Source organism: Osmia lignaria, chromosome 12 (assembly GCF_051020975.1).
Source record: "Osmia lignaria lignaria isolate PbOS001 chromosome 12, iyOsmLign1, whole genome shotgun sequence".
NCBI classification, from domain to species: domain Eukaryota; kingdom Metazoa; phylum Arthropoda; class Insecta; order Hymenoptera; family Megachilidae; genus Osmia; species Osmia lignaria.
The window spans coordinates 8,273,692-8,295,551 of NC_135043.1; the positions used below are offsets into that span (position 1 = coordinate 8,273,692).

Genomic DNA, 21,860 nt, shown 5'->3' on the forward strand with positions numbered 1-21,860 from the left:
TCATCGCGAAACTATTCGTTGTATGGTTTTGGCTCCTTCTATCGGATTGATTTAATAGCTGCTTTGATATTTGAATAATTTTTTCATAGCAGCGTTAGTCTAATTGAAAAAAAAAAAACGATTCCATTTATCTGGATAGCCTGTCCATATTCGATACGACACAGGGCTAATAAAAATTCATCGTCGCGTGCGTGCGTGTGCTTCGCTCAAATTGCCGTCTCTCATCCTCTTCCAACTTGACACACACCCACGTACGTACGTACACAAGCTGATGCGTCTGCCTGTACGATGCGAAGCGCGTCGCGGTGCATAATAGAAACTGTGGACGTCATGGAGAAAGCCGGAACCGGAGACCGGTCCATGGTCGAATTTCAACCGACGCTCGTCTCGATCAATTTACTTCTCGCTCGCGGCTGCATATCAATGGGCTGCATCCATCACCGACGAAATCGTCCACCGAAATGCCGTGTAATTAGGTATTCCTGCCGATGCTCGTCTCGCGGGGACGTACCCGTTTGCGATTTAAATCGTATCGACGGGTTTAACGGCGAAACCGAACGGGAATAACCGATTCCATTGGAAAAATTCGATGCTCCTTCGAGGTACACTTGGGAAATTGAACCTTCGTTCATTCCTGTTCGGACATTTTTCATTTCAGAGAGAACATTGTATCTACTGATAGTATGATATAGAGAAGGATCACGTAGAATGTTAAGAAAGAGTCCTTTTAATCATCTCACGGGTAATTCGGATTCATTACGCGTTGTACAATCTATTAATTAATATTATTTTGCACCACGAAACGCAGTAATGCATTCTAACAGAGACAAGCATCGATGTTCCAACCCAGACGGATAATCATGTTCCAGCGAAAATCCACACAAGTCTGCCAGCAACACCTGGGTCTGTGGACATCCTAGCGGATGTCGGTACGGTGAAATCGTATTACTAGTGCATTGTGGGAGCAATAGCTCGCATTAGAGGCAACGAGGTTGTACCATCGAGCTTTCTCCCTCGCACTTTCTCCATATCATTACGTCGACATCGCCTTCTCTACTACCTTCGCAACCATCCCTGCATTCCGACACCCACACTTCCCTCCTCCTCCAACGAGCATTCTACGACGCTGTTTACGGAGCAGAAGCGAGATAGGAAGCGCGAGGGTCCCTGAATTCCGGAAGTTTATGCATTACGAGGCGAATTAACCCTTTGTGGACCCAACACTTTTGTGCTTCGTATTTTATACCGACGAGATATATTTTTATTTGTTAAATTAACAATCTTATTTAATAATTTGAGAAAAAGTTTCTGGTATTAACAGCATAAACGATGCGCATACATTTTGCTAGGTAGACGACATCGAGTACCTTTTTGTCGCGGAATCGAGTTCTTTTTTTTTTTTTTTCGCCGGTTGGCTTTTTCACGCATAGGGGGAATTTTCTCTCTCTCTCTGGTAGGGATGCAGGATATGATTCAGCCCCGTCTCGCTTCGTTGTTTTCGCCGTGCTCGAAACTGCAACGACGCTCTCGTTTCGAGGTGTCAGTTTCAGGAGCAGCGAGCGTAGAACGGCGATTTTAATGGAACTTTCAGCGAGACGCGTCTCGATATCTTTTCGATCGATTTTTCTTTTGTTCGCCCTTTCAGTACTGGCTTTTCATTCCATGTTAGCCCCACAACCATTACTTCCAAGTGCCCACTAAGTCCAGGCGAAAGCAACTTGTTTTCGCCTTAAAAAAAAATACTTGTCCCTAAAATAATAATATCCCCCCCCCTTTTCTTTCTAGGATTAAGAAATGCTCGGGTTATACCCTACCTGACACTTGTTAGAAAAAAATGTCACACAACCAATAAGGGATTAAGAGAGGGTAAAAAAGATACGCTGACGAAATCACTGAATCTACAAACGTATCTATCGCTACCATATAACGAAGGAAACGTTGTCAGCGGGAAAAAGGTATCAGTATCGGTCCAAGAAGAAAAACGACTAGCAACGGCTTAAAGCCAGAAATGAAGTCCTTTCGAGAACGAGGCGAATCGTGCACCAAAGACAGAGAGCAGAGAGTCGAAAGAAATAAAGAAAAAAAAAATGGAGGAACAAGGGGGAAAGGTAAACGAGGAGTCCTAGATACGATCCTTTGCCTCGAGTATTTCATGCTGCTGGAAAAGTGGTCTTTTTCTCCTTCTTTCTCTCTCATTTCAACTCAGTTCTCAGGCTTTTTTCTTCAACGGAAAGTTTCCGCCGTAAAGGCGACAGAAGAACGATACCTTGCCGCGCGAGTAATTGCTTCGACACAAGAATGCAATATTCCTCCTCTGTCTACAACGATTCCCGTATTTTTTTTTTTTTTCTTCCATGGAAGATGGAGGAGGAGGGTTCATCCTTCCAGTGACGTCCGCGTGCCAGTCTGATGTCTTATTACGAGACTGCCTCGCGTCTCGCAGAATTTAATACGGCCACGACGGAATACCTTTGCTGTCTTTCTGTTTGACGAAGCATTTTCGCGGAATCCTTTAATAAATCGCTTTGAAAGGCACGTTTTTACTACCTTCGGATTTATGTACATCTATATCGATGTCATTGGGAACAGATGGTTGCACGGTTATGGTAGTTTTTCCCTAAGGATGGTCTCTCTAGATAGATCACTTGACATTTTTATACTTTTCTGGTTCTATATTACCTGAGCAAACTATAATTAGGACTAATTGTAAGAACCTAACAATAACCCTTTTTGAATCACTATCTCTTGATAATGACTGATGATTTTACGAGTTTTTCCATCACCACGAAACAATTTTCATAAATAATTCTATATAAACGTACAACGATCGATCATATTCTTCGCGATAATTTGCTCAAGTGAAGCGTTTCGATCTGGCCAACCCTGACGCGACATTCGACGCAACGAAGGTTCTCGTAACGGGTAATATGCAAATGACATATCGTCATGGTGAAATTTATTCATGGCCGCCCGCAGCTCTGCGGCTCCCAAGTTCTTCCCACCCTCGGCTTTCGTGTCCCCAAAATTGTTGTAATGAACTTACACCCGGGCAAAAGTTACACCTTGCTCGGGGACCACGATCACCGGAACAGCAACGGTTCACTTTTACGAAGCCCGTTAAACAAACCCCGGAAATTTCGTTCGTTGCAAATCATCGCTGATGAATATTCCGTGCTGTAGTTTATCGTTGGAATTTTATAACACCTTTGGGAATCACTTTCCTGTCTTTTTTTTTTTCAGATTGAAAGATTTTTTGGTGTTTTTTAACCCATTAACCTATTTCTCCCTACGGTTCTCATTTCTAAATTTATTAAACGTGTAAAATTTTCGCGAATAACCAACTGCTATCGGAAAAAGCATTTAGTAATTTGCGGATCATTAACCCAGTTTTTCTCGTTTTTTCTTTTTCCTGAGCCCCTCTTTCCTCGAACGAAGCGATCCCAAAGACACGCGACGGCAATTAGGATGTCCGTGTGTCGAGGAAAAAACAAATCGAATACGAGGTCCGACATGGTCAGCCAGATAACACGCTTTTGGCATCGACCACGACACACGCGGCTGTTGGCTGGCCTCGTGAAATTCGATATTTTTTGTTCGCCAGGATAGGCTGCTCGTTTGTTTTACCTCCGCGTGTGAATCAAAGGGTCAAAAATTTCGTCATGTTACCACATTTAATTGCAGTTATATTCATTTCATCTTGCAAATTTGTACACTTACACAGCATCAGATAATCAAATAATTGTGAAAAAAGAGTTCAAGAAAATTTTAATTAACAAGAAAGCACGTGATAACACAAATTGAAAGATGAAATGTTTATAATTATGGTGTGTCTAAATATGATTATTTTCTTATACCTGTATGCCTGAAAAATGTGAAATTAATCAAGCAAGTAATTTTCGTTTCACAAAACCACTAGGAAATTTAATGAATTCATTTAAATTAATTACCACCTGTGACATAAATGTTCAATAATTACGGGCTTGACGGGAGAATAATAAGAAATACATGTTTGAGTCATATGAAAATATCGTATTATAAAGATGTGTTGATTACTGTGCAACCTGTCTCCGGCAAATAATGCGGACATTTTATAGCCAGTGTACAACTGGCACGGTCCCCTTATACTTGTCGGGAACAATGGCTATTATGTAGCGAGGCGTACGCACGGAAATGGCCTCCCTCGATTTGTTCGAACTAGTTGTAACTCACTGTTCTACTATGCCCGTTGACGAGGAGCGCAACAATTACGTTAATGCATTGTCCTCGGTACTCCTTGGTCTAACGACTCTGAACGATCAACGGTCCGCCCTTTCCATCCATTAAATTAAAATCGACTTGAAACGCGAGATTGATTAAAATACGAGACCTTTACTCCTGCTGCTTCTCGATTTATCAGGCGTTGAATCGAGGAAATGAATGCTGACAGAATCATTGTACTGTCCGACGAATACCGTTTCGTTTTGTTAACTTATTACAGTAATGAAATCAAATTATTTATTCATGAAAAGGTACGAAAGTTAAAGAAAGATTCTGATTATGACTTGTTTTCTATAATTAGAAATTTCAATATTCAATATTATAATAATATTCTATTCATTTTAATTTTTTACATTTTCTCATAACGAAAGCTATATTTTTATTTAACAAAAAATGTTAATGTCAGATATTACGCCACCGATAGAAACGGTATTTGTCAGAAGACCCGGTGGGAGTTCTGTTCAGCATAAAAGTATGAAAATAAAATATCACTTACCCGTATCGTTGTCTCCTGGAACACCAAGACTATCACTATTGTCATTGATGAAGGCCTCCGCCGTCGACGTGAAGGTCTGAGGTGATAGTGTGAGGTCCGGCCCACTCTCACTATCAAATAACTCTAAATTCCCGTTGCCTGGAATCAGACAAAACAGCTCATAATTAGTATTTTTATAACAAACGTAAAAGTGTTCTACATTCAAGAAATTTCAGAAACGTTGTCTGTCATCGAAATATTTTACAAATTTCAAAATTGAAATACAATATTTGGTGCAATTTTGTACTCTTCTTTAATTACGTCGATGACATTAGTATAGTTATCCTTCTGAAGTTTCTTGCATTAGTAAATTAGAATTATTATATAATCACCATGAGCAATTCATATTAATATTTGTAACATTAAGTCCACGGTCGAAAATAATTTTCCTACACGAATAAATCCACCCAAAATAACGTTTCAGATAATTTTAGGCTACCGTTGCATGTAACTTAAATTAACACATAGGTGATTAATAAATTGGTACAAAACATTTGATCAAACGATCGAAGAATTTCGATGCCAAGAAGGGAGGAGGAGACGACTTCGCTGGATGTTACCCGTAAGAATTCTACGAATCGACCTCGGAAAACGAGACGAAGTTAATGAATCGACGAGGAAAATTGGTATACCGACGCGTGTTTGGCATTTTTTTTTCATTACTTACTCGCGAACACAGACTGGCTCTGCCCTCGTTATTATAGCCACGTAACACGCAGATTCGTCGAATCTTCTTGATGCCAGCTTGCTTGACCTCGAGGTTGGCAAACGGTGTTGACAGATGGACAAGATTCTTCGCGTGTTACGAACGGCATAGCTCAAAAATAATTGGCTACGATATTATATGCAATTGTTCGTGCTTGTTCTCGTAACGTAACCGCGGAAATCTCTTATTTCAATCATTTTACTTATTCATATAGAATGTGTACTTACAAATTCACGTGCTCGAAGCAGGCTCGATTCACAGTACACAAACCTCGACCGAACCGTTTGAAGAACTGAAAACAACTGAGCTCCGGCCCTGCGTCGAGCGCGTGAATTTGTAAACATATACTGACTCACCTCATCAGCCGGATTATAGAACCGTTCTTATATTATACCTGTTGTCTAATTATTTTCATAGAAACTGTTCAAAGTTTTATATTTTTGTTTTATTTATTAGTAACTACATATAATGAACTGTTTTTTATTTTTAGTTCATTTGAAATCAGAAGATTGTTAATTTATGAATGACAAACTTGTATTGTCCATTACGTTAAGTCTAATTAATTACAAAGACAATGAACCAATTAACTCGACTTTTAAAACACTCATAGTTATTTTCCATATTAACACACCAATTAATTTAGATGGTTGTAAACCTGAACACTGGAACGGGACAAGTAGGATATAAAAATGGTTCAGCGAGTTTATCGATCATTTTCACTGCCATTGTTCCAGGAAAGTTAGATAACGGGCTGTGAGAGCTAAACGAGAACTCGTCAGGTATGAGACGAGTGTCGTTTTCGTATATTCCTCGTCGCACTGACAACAACGTTGAAGCACTCTTACAAGAACTAGCAGCCAGTCAAGGGTCTCTCGAGACCTTAGGTGGCCTTCGTGATCCGAAGACAACTGCTGCCAAGTGGTACCAAACTTTGACTGTGGATTTTGGGTTACAAAGGCCGTCGTCATCGCGTTAAGCGACTTGAACTCTGCTTGTCAGACCCTTGTTACGATCGTCTCGCTTCTCTCGATTATGACAGCTCGAAGATGAACCTACCTCGACTATTAATTGCACGGAAGAATAGTCTGTCAGACTATGGTATAAATTTTTCCTGGTACAATTGATAGGGGGATAGATCATGATTTAAATGTAGGGTGTTTGTATCGTAAAAGTGAAATCCAAAAATTAGGACATTATTAAATATGAAACATTAAATTATCTCACAATTAAAATGTAAATTACTCTGAGGATATGTATTTAAATATAAATAAAATGATTTCGATTGTGTACTTCGGTATTTTCTGTATTTATTATATTATTTTACCAACTTTTTCCATATGTTTTTCACGTACAACGTATCAATTTCTAAATACATTTTCTCCAGCAACCGAATTTCTACCCCTTCAAGCTTCCTAAACTCAGAAACAACCTTCCCTCGTCGTTTCATTTTCCAACATCATTCCCGTATATTCTATCAAAAAAAGAGAGCTCAAAATAAACAGAAGAGAAGCTGAACAGAACGCAAATCACTTATAACCCAATTACCCAACCGTGGAACTTCCTCGAGCACATCATCAACCCCATTACCATGGAAAAAATTGTCGAATAAAAAGAAAGAAACACACACGGTCGTTCTTGAATCAACCAGCGATCGCAAATCTCCGGAAATAAGCCCAAGTTTCAGAATTCAAAGATAAAATCAAAGTACTGTTGATCCTAATTATTCTAGTAGGAATAATCAACTATCATTCTTCCATTGAAATTGATAAATGACCAAATAAAAATAAAACGATTATCAAAATAAGGAAAAACAAGGCTCGAAAATGAAATTCCTTTGAAAAAAGAAAGGAAAATTATTAACAAAGGAGACCGCTTTATTTCGACCCCGTACCGAGATCAGAGACCACCCACGCCGTGAAAGGTGAGAGAGAAAGAGAAACGGTGTTGGAAGACAAGGGGTTGATCAGCGTCGGCCGGAAGCAGCAAGGGGGTGAGAAACGAAGGAGGTGGAAGGAAGCGGGCGCGCAACCGAGTTTATTCAACGTGCGAACGAAGCCCAGATATTAATTTTCTCGATGTATATGGATGAGTTCCGACTGGGCCACGCTGTGCACACCAGAGAAAGAAGGATGAACATGAAGAGAAAGGGGTGGAAACAGAGGTAACCAACGATGCTGCTGCTGCTGTTGCTGGACCCAGGTTGGAGGAAGGTACATAGATGTAGCGGTAGGTGCTCGTACAAAATGGCGAAGGGTGGTTAAATTGCTATCGATCCACCAGCTTCGGGAATATCGTTTACCTTACCCTTGCAACCCTTCTGAAATCCCATTCGCACAGGCATCGATGGGATACGCGATCCACGTTCCTGATTCCAACGTCGTTTCGTTTTTTATCGCTTATGATGGTTTTACCTGGAGCTTCATGTCCAAAGAAAGTTTGAAAAATGATTTTGTTATATAAATAAATTTTCAAGCTAATCATTAATGCTGGAGAATATTAGGAAAGAGTTGTTTAGGGTATAAGGGTGGATTTGATATTTTTCTACAATATGTGCTATACTAAACGTCACGATTTTTGGCTGCAACTTTTTTCAATTTTCAAATTCAACATCGCTACTCCTGTCCAATATTCAAACTAGAATTTTAATCAAATTGAAATTAATGGGGCGCCCGAATTGTTACGCTCTGAAAACGTTTTCAGAAGCATGTTGTCCTGCGTCGAACACCCACGATCGATCCATAGTTGACGATATTCGAGCATCGCAAATTTTGTTTACCTTTCAGCCAGCTATACTGTCAGCTTTCTATCCTGTCAGATATGTATTATCACACACGGATCAAGCCTCGAAAACTCTACGCGCTGACATTTACGACCGATGGTGGGTACCTTCGTTCCCTTTTTTTTTTTATTTTACAGTTCGACGATTCGACAGTGTAAACCGTTTTCAATTTCCGCGTGAGAGTTAAATTTATCTACACCGTGGACACGACGAGGCTGCACTAACAGTCAATTGCAGTTCTGTTAATATTGACGATCCTGCTGTCACGAAGAATTAATAGAACACTATATATCCGACGATACACGTCCGACAGTCGGAATCGTTGATGGACGCGATTTCCTGTTCACCTGAGCTAATTCGTCATTAGTTTCCTCTCATATTCAGAAAAACGATTCCATCCATTAGTTTTGTATTCTAATTGATGACTAGACTGCAGATATTTATGCAAATGCATAGTTTTTTAAAAATCCATTTTCAGATATCTGACAGTGATGTTCCCCATCAAGAATTAAACATAGGGAGTAACAATAAATTTAATTATGCAGATCAGTGTATACGAGAGCTACGTTTCAGCTTCACAGAGGCCTCGATCTAAGAAGCTATACAAGTTCATAAGCCCTCAAAGCACGAATTCAATGCACTCGTAATCCAAGGCTAGGAAAATTTCTTCCCAAGAAGCCGTCCAAAGAGCAATGAAAAAGCTCCCTCTGTCGGTATAGGAGGACTAGCATCTTCGAAAAGACAATGCAGCCAAAGGTCTGTTCCTTCGAGCTGACGATATGCAAATTGTATTAAGTGTCCGCTTGCCGTGTGCATACTGTATCACCAACGGTATTACGAAACTTAAGCCGTAACGCGCACAAGTGTCGCGGACTGTGGCTGCCGTCTTCCCTTTGTATGCCTTAAACCCGGGCCCATTATCTCGACCAAGCTGGAACCTAAAACGTTGGACCATCTCTAGCTCGACCCCTTTGCCGCCTTTACTCGTCTTTACGAGAATCCTACCAGGAATCCTCCCTCTACGCTCTACGGTGTTTCGTTGATCCTTACGAGTAGCCTTCGTCGACGGACGTTACTGCGCGAAATATTTCTTAGACCAGCTTGCCACGGATAATTAAACGACTTAGGGGCGGACGATAGAGGGGCTTGATGAACTGTCGACCAAATTTGGCGGGGTTTCATCGCCGACGGTGAATGCCGAGTTGGGAAAATCGTTCCGAGCACGGAAGCTGATCTTTCATCTTTGAATCTGGGGTGAGAATTTTACGAAACATACAGAGTAGAGAGAAAATTATATTACTTTTGTAAATATTGTTCTCTAAGTGTAGAAAATGCAATCCGTCACCCACGCAATTTACTGAATTTGATTAACTCTTAATTAACGAAGAAATCATCTAACACCCCATTTGATCTTCAGACTTCTCATGATATTCTCTTCCATTAAAATGTTTCAAATAAGCAGTTAATAAATGATATTAAATACAGCTAATTATTCCTTCTATCTAATTACCTCACTGTATTTAATTAATCCTTCGCCTGATAACATTCAATCTTACTGACTATGTACAGCAGTCTACTGCATAGTCTTCGTTGCTTTTCATCTCGTGTTTCATTTCGAATGATAAAAGGGAAGCCTTGTATCAGTTACCTTTGTATTCTTAATAAAAATTGTATAAACGCTAAATTTATTCACGAGTTCAAAGATAAACATAGCATAGTTGGAAATTAAACGCCGTTAGAATTTCAATTAAAACGTACCTGATTGAAACTCAACGGTGGAACTAATTGACAGAGGGCTAAAATTTTCACTCGGAACCGCGCGATGGTGTAACAAGCGACGTGCATCGCGCCTTCTCGTTGCGAAAACGTTTAATCGACAATCACGGCCCGATTGTCGGCCGTCCTATATTACCGCCTTAATTGCGGCACATTAATTATAATGGTATGATTATTGGGCCGTGAACGTGATTACCCCAGCCCGTCTCATGCGCGACGATTAGGCCGTCTTTGTGCACGTTGCGGCTCGGCCCACTAACTAATGCCGACACCTGCGGGGTTCCATCGTTCGATCACCTGTAATCTCTGGATAATAACGCGAAACTGCCATCGCATTCCTGCGATACATTTTCTTCCTGTCTTATTTATTCACATTTTTATCGTAATTAGGAAAAAAAGTCATTGAAAAAAATGATTTTATTTAACTCTTGTAAAGTATTTCAGTTATCAAACTAGCATATAATCTTACACGAAATCTTGCCAACGTTGATAAGTAGAAGACAGAGAAAGGAGAACGAGGAGTAAATTGAATTAGAACGTTCTCGACAAACGCGTCGTTACAAAGAAACGTACAAAGGAGACTGAAAAGTAAATAATGGAGTTGAAAAAAAAGGGGGATAGAAAAAACGAAGTAGAGCGTACACGTACGTTTAAATAGAGGAACGAAATGTACGGGAGAGCAGTGGCGAACGAAACAACGGTGAACAGAGAGAAAGAATAAACCGTAACGAACTTGTTGCAATAAGAATCGCAAGGTAACGGGCTTCGCCGGTATTATTTCGGCAGCGAAGTCAATTTGCAATCAGCGGTGCAGCCGTTCTCCCCTCGTTTCCGTCGCAACGAGTATAGTCCGTATTTACTATAATGCGATAAGAGGCGAGTGATATCGTACATTTAAATGAGACCCGTCCGCGTTTTCCTTTTCCACTCTTTTCTCTTCTTCATCATCGCTTTTTCTTGCAAAGAAAAGGTCTACTTCGTTGAATGATAATTTTTATAGGATTGTGGATAAATATAGAAATTTTCAGTACTGAGAGCATCGACACTTAAAGGTATAATGAGTTGAAAGAATTAGAAAATAATTAATTAGTTAGATTATATCAAATTATGTTTCAAAATAGATCATCAACATTTGACTCCTATTATTGCATCCACCATACGTACTGAAAAAAGGGATGCAAATATTCCAAGTATGGTAAACGAACATTTAAATAAAAAATGGCATCGTAAAGTGTGAAAGTAAATTGGAAGAGCCTCCGAAAATAAATCGACAATGCAGGACGCTTAGAAATGGCCGCATGCATGCGAATTACAACCGACAGACATACCGTAAACGTGTTCGCTTAACAAGGGTAAAAATACGGGTGGTGAATATAAAGGGAAACGAAATATAAAGTAACGGGGTTGGTATGGGTGGAGGAAAAAAACTCGACCGCCCACCCTCTGGAATATTTGAATTCATAAGTGCGGGACCACCCTTCGAATCGAGCTTCTGTTCTTCTGGGAAATGTCTATTCGAATCGATGCGAACCTGATCTTATAAAACTACCAGCCTGAGATGCTACGAATTCTTTTTTCTTTCTATTAATTTAACAACTTGGTCAATTATTAAATATACAATTATGTATATTTATTGTGACATATTTATAGGTGACACTTAAGCAGTTTAAAAGAAAGTTAATCAATTATTTTGTACCTACATATTTTAAGCAAGTTAATTAGGAAGAATTTGAAGAATCTAATTAGCATTCGAGATGCACGAACCTCTAGTCGCGGGTCAAATTCTTACCCTCGTGACAAGAATAGCAAAAGAGAGGACAATAAGGAATGCGTATTCCAGAGAACTCGAGTGGTCAATTTATCTGGGGTTATTTATCCGTCTTTCCCGAATAACAACGCAGCTGAGATGATCCCCAGTGCTCAACGAATTGGACGACAGTAACAAGACACTTCTACTGAGTTGCTGAAAGACTTGTGAAAATGTAATACCGCGAAGAAATCTATTCGGATAAAGTTTTCGATGGAAAATTGCTCTGTTTAGTTTAACATATGAAATTTTTTTATGGTGCAGGGATAAAACTTCAGGAAATTTGGCTGACGCTTAAAATTTAAAAATAATGAGAAACAGAAAACTGAAAGGTTCTCTATTGTGAGACTTATCATACTATGAGAGTATTTTAAATACACCGTGCAAATTCTTTCCGTCAAAAGTGGATTACAATGTTTTTTAATTAAATGCTTTCAAAGCTTTCTAAATGCTTGAAACTGTTAAATTATTTAAAATCGGTGCAAAAAAAAATTCAACGAACGCGTAAACTTGTGTATATACCGATACGAAAGGTCCCGTGTAAATTTAAAATAGTTCGAATCAATTAAAACTTGCATTGAATCGAATATTCCGTTTGGATGGGTGTTTTAATGAACTCCTGGTAAAACTGAACATGAAAGCTTTTAAATAAAAATCTTCATACAAGAAATTTTAAAAAATCTGAATGCACATTTTTAATCCTATTATAAAGTAATAGATGTTTAAATGAGAATAATGAACAAATTTTAATATATTCCAACGTATGATATTTAACAAAAATTACCAGAACGTGAAAATAAATACGTAAATGGAAAAATTTCTCTCTACTACACAATGGATTTTTTTTTTTATTTGCTAATGTTATGCTCCTTTTTTCACTGAATTTTACGTTATTCAACATTTTCACAATAAAACACCTAAACTGACCCTGTAATAACGAAAGTAGACAAGCATTACAAAAGTTCAGCCGAGAAAAATTTGACTGTCCGTAAAAATTACAACGAACTCGACGTTTCCCGTCAACGAGACGTACTCCGAACAACGTCCATGATATCCGTCAGTGGAAAAAAAAAAGTTCGTTTCTAGCTGCATGGACATCTCATTACGGTATCGTAAAAACGCAATTTCCGGGTGAACGCAATTTCGTTCGTTTCGCGCGGGACTTTCCCTTGACCAACAGCTGTGAGGAACGATGTTTCACGGGGTCCCATGTTCCTACCTATGCGAGGAACATTAATTAAATCGGCTGTGGGACGAACGGAGCAAGGGAGCGGGAATGTAAAACGAGCGGCATCCCTTTGACAGCAGTCAGCTTCTATCGCAAATTAAAGTCCCCCGTCGTCGCGAACCTCGGCCGGTCTAAAATAATTTCGCGCGTATAAGTGTATCCGCGCGTTGCAGTTTTCACGTTAATTCGTCCCGCCGCGAATTATCATTCTTTGAACGAACCGCTCTCTTCAGCCGTCAATTGGAAAACGTTGCTGCGCCCCTTTGTTGCAGGGGATGAAATATTGAACAGTCTTTGTTGAAAAAAAAAAAAAAAAAAAAAAAAAAGTTAAGTGGAACGTGTATGCGTCCGACTGGTCACGAAAAGAGATAAAGAAACCACTCACCGGCAGTCCCGAAAAACTGCATCGAAAAATGCAACACCCGTGACCCGCGTCAATTACAACGGTTCCACGCGGCAAAACTCGACACTCGTCGAACAACGTGGGTCGAAATCGATTACAGAAAGAAACGCCGGTGACATCAGCGGTTTTATCGCGGTCCCGATTAATACCATCCCCGACATTCCCACGTTTCCAAAAAAATAAAAAAGAAAGAAAAAATGAAACACTGTTCCACCCCTCTCGTCCTCAATTTTTCCCATGGACTCACCGATTCGTGGCACGCGCATGATTTTTGTACCTTTTGCGTGTCCGTGGCTGGCCGGTCGTCCACGAGCCTGGTCCGCACACTTAATCAACTCTCGTTACGGTCTAATGGCTTAATACCGTGGCTGGCTTTGTCCAGGGGTCCAGCGGGATCTCTCGCCTGTAAGCTAATTCGAATTTAAACCCTGCCACTTGCTCACCAGCTCGCTTGCTTCACGCCACTCTTCGCCGAGAGTTACCACCAGCCTCCCTGGTTCGTAGTTTTCGCAAACGTTCCCGAGGCTGAAACCCCGCCACCCTCTCGCTCGCTCCCTCTCTCTTGGTAACTCTTGTTACCGTACCTTCAATTACGGACCATAACTTTCGCCGTTGACCGGCGAAATCACGCTTTTAAGCTGAATGCGTCCATTACGTCGTAACGCGGAACGAGTTTAGCCAAGGCTAAAATATTTTACCGAAACTACCCTTCGAATCTCTAACCCCAAGCCTCGGTTTTCGAACGATTCCACCGGGATCGATGGTTCGCTGGGTTTCGCAATTCTATCGGTTGATTTTCAGAGAAATTTTGTGAGTTTCTTGAGAAGCTGACAGTAGATCGCGCGAGTACATAAAAACGGACGAAGAACGTATCATGAAAAATGTATTTTGCTAATTTTTCTTTTGCCTTTGGCATATTTCTTGTAATTATTACAACTGAACGTGTAAAATCTCTAGGTATCCACATAAACCTGTCACGAGTGTGGACCGAATAAGAATAAATGCAAACTGTCTATAATATTTCCAAAAGCTCTGATTAAACACGATTAACCCAATTCAAACGATAAATCCATACATGCATTCTATCTTATAACACAAACACCCGCATCACAGTTAATGTTGTTTGGATTCATCGAGCTAAGCAGATCAAGGATTACATGTAATTAACGTTTGATTGATGCGATGATCTGCGCTTGGTTTCACACCTATGAGGCCAAGCGACGAGGAGAGATTCTACTCGGCAAGGGTTTTCACGCCGTAAATGGATCCAATAATCGCAAGATTGCTATCATCTCCGATAGCAGTAACGCTGAAATCTCCTTTAATGTCGTTCTTGCGACTCTCTGAACGCCTCTCCTGCCACTTAACGTCCTGATTTTCTAATCTTTCCTAGTTTCAAATGCTTTTTTTAGAGAACACTCCCTTCAAATAACGATATAACAATTTTTCATGAAAAAGTAAAAAGGAGAAGAAACTTCTACCTGGACAATGGGAAAAATCAATAGGCATAAAAACAATTCCATTATTTTAATTAAATTCTCAAAACTTTCTCCATAATACGACTAAACAACATAGGAGCCATAGAACACAAGGTTGAAAATCGATCGGATCGGCTTATTATCCGATATCGCGGCGATCCACGAATCCCGTGCATCGTCGGGTAGGGTCGTCCCAAAGGTGAATATCGCCGCTGCAATATCGCGGTAAACCGGGGAAAATATGTATCGGGCGTAGCTCATCTGTTGTAGCCGGTAGGCATGCAGGCGCCATGTGCGACCGCAGTCAACGCACGCCCACGCATATCCGCGTTCTGCCCTGCCGATTACACCGACTCGCCCCGGGTCATAACCCGTCCCGAACCGGTCTCCAGGGACGAGATGCTACGGTAAATACGGGACTAGGGAGCACTGACGTCGAACGACGACCGGTTCCCCTTGGAATCGTTTATACGTCTTTGTTTCGAGGCAATAGCGCGTATTTTAGCTCGTCCACTCTATATTAACACTTTGATGGCCATAGTGAAAATTAACACGTTGAATATCGTGGGGAGTCAAATTGCACATACTCGAATAATTAGAAGAAAATATCATGTAACCCTTTTTTCTCTAATTTTTCTCTTTAACTGAATAACCTTCTGCTACATTTCCATTAATTAGCAATTAATAAAATTCAGGTGATTTTGAAATAATATAAAAGGAAAAGATCGCGAATTGAGTTGTCAACCTAAATATACCATCATGAAATAGGAGTAGAGATGGGTATCTATATTTTGCAGAAAAACACACATTTTTGCGCGATTCTAATTAACAGAACGCTACGCTTTCATACACGGTTCGTCATTCGGTTCCTCTGAAACGACAAATATTTGAATTGATGTTGAATTGTGAAGGAATCGAAGGAAAAAGGGGCCTTTTTACATGGGGCTTGTTATTTTCGGATTAATCTGCCGGGTGCCGAATACACCGCGAAAAACAGGAAAAGAATTCGCTTCAACGGGATGTGAAACAGTTCGAAACGGAAAGGAAAGTCACACGGGAGGGAGAAACATGGATCCAGCCGTGTGTATAAACTTTAATTTACGCTGTGATGCGCAGAGAAACGTTCCGAGCTAATTTTCCATCGGCTACACCCATCTCGTTTGTTCTTTGCTTTGTATTTTCTCGATGCAATTACATACTTCTTGTTCCTTTTTTTATTTTATTACCAGGCGCAAGATCATTTGATCATAAAGAACTTTTGATTATTGTATCGATACTTCTGCGTTAGACGTTCGAGATTTGTTAAAGGATTACTGAAGTTCATTAATCAAAAAGTGATCTGAAAACAGCGTCGGATACGTTAATAGTTCGCAGAATATATATCAAGCTGTGTCGTTGGCTGATTCACAAAGTGACTCAGACAAAGCACAACGCAAGCGGTTATTTTTTCACGCGGTCTCGATTTCAGTGGGTTTAAATCGAGCCTGTGGGCGTCATTTTACGTCAACTATCCAAAGAATGCCACGCTTCGGACATCAATTGACGTCACAGGAAAAGCCAATCTTCGAGTTGACATATTTGCTTAACATTTAACAAATGACAGTAAACCTCTCGCTGTAGAATTCAACGCACGGCCAATAAAATAATATGAATTATAAATAGTCACTTTTCGCATCGTTATAAATTATGAAAAATTAATCAAGCAATAAATATCACAGAGAAAAATAAATTTTACTTCATTTCATGATAACGTGTTAACATATATATATCTATTTTGTGACGTCTTTTCAAGTGCCAAAAGTAAAGCAAAAATAAAGCAACAAGAGTCGCAAAAAAGCTGATGCACGACCGAATGCTCGAACGATTCGACGTGCTTTTGTAAAGGGTTTAGAAAGTTGGCAACGAAACGGAGAACTACAGAGAAAAGCGCGTCGCTTCAAGCTGTGATCGCGAACGAAGTATACAACAACATCGTTCCACGGAGAATTTATTCTGTTCGTTGGTGCACGCAGCCACCCACGCACACCAACCACCGACCAAGCATCAGGAAGGGTTGGTCACCGGTTATGGGGTGTAGCTGGCATGAAGTCAAACAGCGTTCATAATTTACGTAGCTTCGTCTGTGGCCACGGCAGGGAAGCAGTGCCGTTTGCCACCCAGCTGAGTATCACAATAATTTTACCGGCCAAAGCGAACGTTTCTATCCTCTCGCAAAATTCACCCCTATTATTCACCGTACACATAGATCCTGTTCTTTTATCAAAGTGAAATTTCAAAATTCCTTTTTTCCTTTAGTACAATATTAGCGCCAATTTTTGGAGTGTTTTCAGTTTGAATCTATACCTAACTATACCAACAAATTGATCAAATCAAAACAATATTCGAAGCACGCGACAACCCTTTCACCTAAAATCCAACAACGAAGTCACCTTTCGAAGTTTCCCCGCTGAATAAACGTTATCGTGAAACAGAGACGAAAGTGATGCCTGGAAAAAGGCAAAAAGCTCGCACGAAGACGAAAAAGAAGTAGCAAAGCTTTCGCAAAGATCTCGCAAAGGTTGAATAGCTTTAACGAAGCGAGACGTGTGCTTTCTCGCGCGACGCGACATTCCAAGCCAGCTGGTTAAATCTTCCGCGCCCTTTGGTCCCTTGGACGATTTCCTGGTCTGGATAGCTACAGAACACGTGCAACCACCATCACCACCATCAACGTGGTAAAACTTCGTTCTATACGAAGTCAGCTACGTGTCCTTCGATTCCCTCTTAAATACGTGACGCCAGGATAACGACTCCTGTGCCTCCCCTGGTGACTTTAGCAACCGTGCCGGGACGCGCGTGTACACATGGGATTAAGATTCGATCAGTGATTACAGTTCGAAGAAAAAGTACGACGTTCCAGGGGATCGACCTATTAAACGTTATCTGCCGAAGATACGGCCAACCAGAGATACGAGAATCGGATTCGAAACTTCAGATAACCCGTCGGAATTACTAATGAGCTGGCTATCAGCTCGAATCGTATTCGAATATCATTTGAAATTGAACTTTTTTTCCCCTTTTCAGAAGTTTCGAAAGTCTGGAGCGAGGTTTTAATTATACTAGTGGTTGGACAAAGAAGATTTATATTATAAAATTTATCTAAATACAATGATCACTCTTTTTTCAAAACTTTGTTCGCAAAGAAAACCAGTAGTGTACGCAGTTCATCCCATTCATTCTACCCCCGTAACCTACCCAAAATAATGAAATCTACAAAAACCATCCACTCCAACAATTAAACATTCCACCCACGCAACGAACACTAAAATTCACCCAAACACAAGGGCGCTATCACCAACACTCGAAAATTCCTCCACAAGAGACCAACTCGTGCTGTAAGGGTAGGAACAAAAAAAAAAAGAAAAAAAAAGGTAGAAAAAGAAGAAAACGAAGGATCGTTCTCTCACCTCTGCGAGACCGCTATCTACCTGAAAAGGGTGGTCTGTGGAGGTGGGACGATTGTCCCGAGCAGGAAAACGGTTGAAAGTTCCGGCTGTTCGGTCGGCAGCAGTTTAAGTTTCCACAGGGCCGAAGTTATAACGAGAATTGCCCTGGCCGCAAAGTTTCCTCGCGTGTACATACTACCCCCCGGTCCTCATTTTTCTTCGCCATCCCCGTGTTACCGCGTGCGTGCACCCTCTAACCAAACCGCCCTTTTCTTTTTCGTTTCGTGTTACGCGCATGCCCCACGAAAATTCGCCATGTAAACCGTGCACACCGCAGACGTTTCTTTTTTTTTTCTTCTTCTTCTTCTTCCACCCCCATCTCCGTGCACTTCCATACACGTTGCAACGGTAGCTACGACACGGTGCTCTTTTTCTTAGCCGCTCGCAGGCATTCGTGCGGCGAGAATAAAACGCTGGCATATTTCAGACTTATTGCTCCGCGCGACGACCACTATTCCGCGGTGCCTTTATTGCTACTAGTTTCATTCTTTTCCGGTTTACGGTGTTACCGCTGGTAAGGCTGGCACCTACACGCGTTTCGACACTCCACCGCGACGAGCGCGTTTACACGCAGATTCACGACCTCCTCCAAGAGATGGTTCAGATAGTCTCGGGGGTTCTTACTTTGGACAGTGAACGGAGGTTGTGGATAGGGATGATTATTTAAAATTCCTTATTGGAAATTTTTGAAGAGTTCATTTATTGGAGAATTTTGCAAGAGTTGAAAATTTTCAGAAAACAAAATTAATCTAGCTTTAATTAGATTTTTAAGAACCTTATTTTTAATGTTGTCAATTTTCCAAAAAATTAAAATTTAGATTCTTCAAAAGTATATTTTCTATGAAACAACCATTATACCGTGGATAATAACATTAAATCACGTATTATTTATCGGAGTTCTGTAACGTTCGAACGTAATAATCAGAGCAGAATACCAATGAATTATTTTCCAACGCGTAATAAATGTTTAAAGTAATACGCGACTAATGAATTCACGTAATTGTAGGCCGAGCTCTGATTGAAATATATTTGAGTATTTACCTCGCTGCTGAAACGTTAATGAAATTAATTTCAGAGAAGTAATTCGCGTACCACGTTGCAACCGCAACGCCAACATATTTACGTTGTTTTCATCATTCTTCCGGAGGGTTTGCATAAACGTGCATGATTATTCCGGATGAACAGTCGCCATTGATTTCCGGATACGTGCGCGAATTTGAAGTTTCGAAACCGTAAACTGCGGAAATTATACCATGTTTTCTCGTTTGATAACCGTGAAATTAATTACTCAGTGTGAAACTTTTTAATAAACTATATTGTTGTATTAATTAACAGAATAATAGATTTTTTCCTCCCCTTCTTTAACTTTGTTTCTACTTTTTTTATTTCAGGCGGCTGACTATACTTCTGCGGCGTCTACTGCCGATGTCTGACTAATGTCGATTCGTACTACTTACACTGGTTTCTTACTTTAAGAATGGGCTATTATATCGCGTAAAAGGAATCCTTCTTTTTACTACTGTATATTAAATATTGTATTGAGAATCTAATCATAATCTAATACCAAATCAAACCCTTTCGTATTTCTACAAAATATCATTGAATAATAGCAAATAGTTTGCTCGTATCCCTCGTTTCGAGCAATTTGCAACAGGCTGTAACCACCGCGAACTTCGCTGACGCAACACAGACATAGAGACAGATGGAAGAGGCAAGGTGAAATCCAACAGAAACGGAGGGTTGCTCGCAAACACGCCAGATTACCGGTATAAAATGCTAAACCCGCGGCTGCACGATTCCCCAGCGAGCGGATTACCGCGGAAGTTTTGACGCGATGCGAAGCACAAAAGAATCAAAGCGGCAGAATAGAGGGGCAAGAGGAGGCCTGAAAAGCGGCTTGGATCGGGGCCGCGTTTGAAGTAGCATTTCCTTGGCACAAACGACCCTCTTAATCAATTGCTAGCGCCTTTATCGCGGCTCTCGAGCGCCATCCACACCTTTCCGCTCGTCCCGCCTCGCGCCGAAAGTGTAAAGCGGCAGGCTAACAAGCAGCAACTTCGATAAATCTTGCTCCTTCTCGAGCTCCTTTTTTTTTTCGATAACAATGGTAACGCGGAACATTAACACTGATTCAATGAAAGGAACTAACATTATGAACACACAATGAGATTAAGAAATTTTAAAACTATTCTCTTTAAATAATTATGATAATATATTTTTACTTCTTAAACATCAGAGTATCAGATGCCTCAGAATGGCGTCAAACCTTACCCTAGGACACTGCAAATATTACTCTATTAAGTACAAGTATTCGAAGGAAAACGCTTAGAGTGCGAGATAACAGAGGTCACGAAAGCGAAAAGCTTTCAGAAGCTCGGCCATGGGCGAGCAGGGTGTGCAGCAGGGAAACTTATGAAAATCCGGGATTTATCGCGGCATGTGCGAGAGCCAGCCGCCTCCACGGCTCTGACAAATCGTCCGGAAGTGAACGTTCGATCGTTCCTGAATCCTCTTTTCGTCGGAGCTACGGAGCAGGACCCTCTGTCCCGTGGACCAGCTGCCTTTGAAAGCTCTGATAAAAGTTTTAATCCGTTTCGTCCCGCTTACCCGCCCTCCCGTTCTCCGTCGTGGCTTCACCATTGAGCGGCTTCCATCCCCCCCCTTTGTCCGTTGTTTTCGCGAAAAATGGAAAATTCGACGTACGTGTAGCTTGTAATGGTTTAATGATGTTTCGACAGACGTAACATGCGGCCGAGTTGCGCTGAAACTCGACCAAAGCTTTTCAACTTATTGTATGGTATCGTACGGGTTCGTCTATTGTGAGTGAAGAACTTAATTGTGTTTCTTTGCTGAATAATTCTACCATTTTAGGTAACGAATAAAAGAATCGGGGAGAAAAGATTCGAAAAATTCCGAAACTTCTATGAAACGATAAGATTTTTAATTATTCTAAGTTCTGGATGACTTGGAAATAATTATGAGATGTGATTAATTACAGTCATAATGGAGACCATAATTAATAATGTTCTTATTCTACTATGACTAAAGAAAATCTTCGTTAAGAAGATAGATAATTCTGGCGCCGTCAAGAAAGGACTTTTTACAGAAATTATTGAAGAAATTTTTTTTTTCTTTTTAATATAATTGGCAACTACTTCATTAACTATTCAGTATGTAAATACTGATTCAGATAAGGTTTCATTTAAATCAGTGCATAATATTCAGGGTAGTTGAAGGTTAATAAAAATCTAGATTTATTCAAAAATACTGCCGCAAGTAGCCGAGTCCACAAATTGTAGGAAAATCTAGCCACCAGCGTTGGAGCCGATAAAACGAAATAAATGGCCAGCTTATCAGCGAAAAATACTTTGCGCGAAAGTATTATCGATTATGCGAGCCGGGGATC

The 21,860-nt window shown here is 40.5% G+C and overlaps 1 protein-coding gene across 7 annotated transcripts in view; it reads right to left on the minus strand.

The window, feature by feature from the left end:
- Positions 1-21,860, minus strand: part of LOC117602758 (uncharacterized) — a 252,903-nt gene that overhangs the window by 109,253 nt on the left and 121,790 nt on the right. For all 7 annotated transcript variants that reach the window (XM_034321163.2, XM_034321160.2, XM_034321159.2 and 4 more), the window contains one exon: positions 4,754-4,891. In XM_034321163.2, the coding sequence (XP_034177054.2) occupies positions 4,754-4,891 (138 nt within the window). The remainder of the gene's footprint in view (positions 1-4,753; positions 4,892-21,860) is intronic.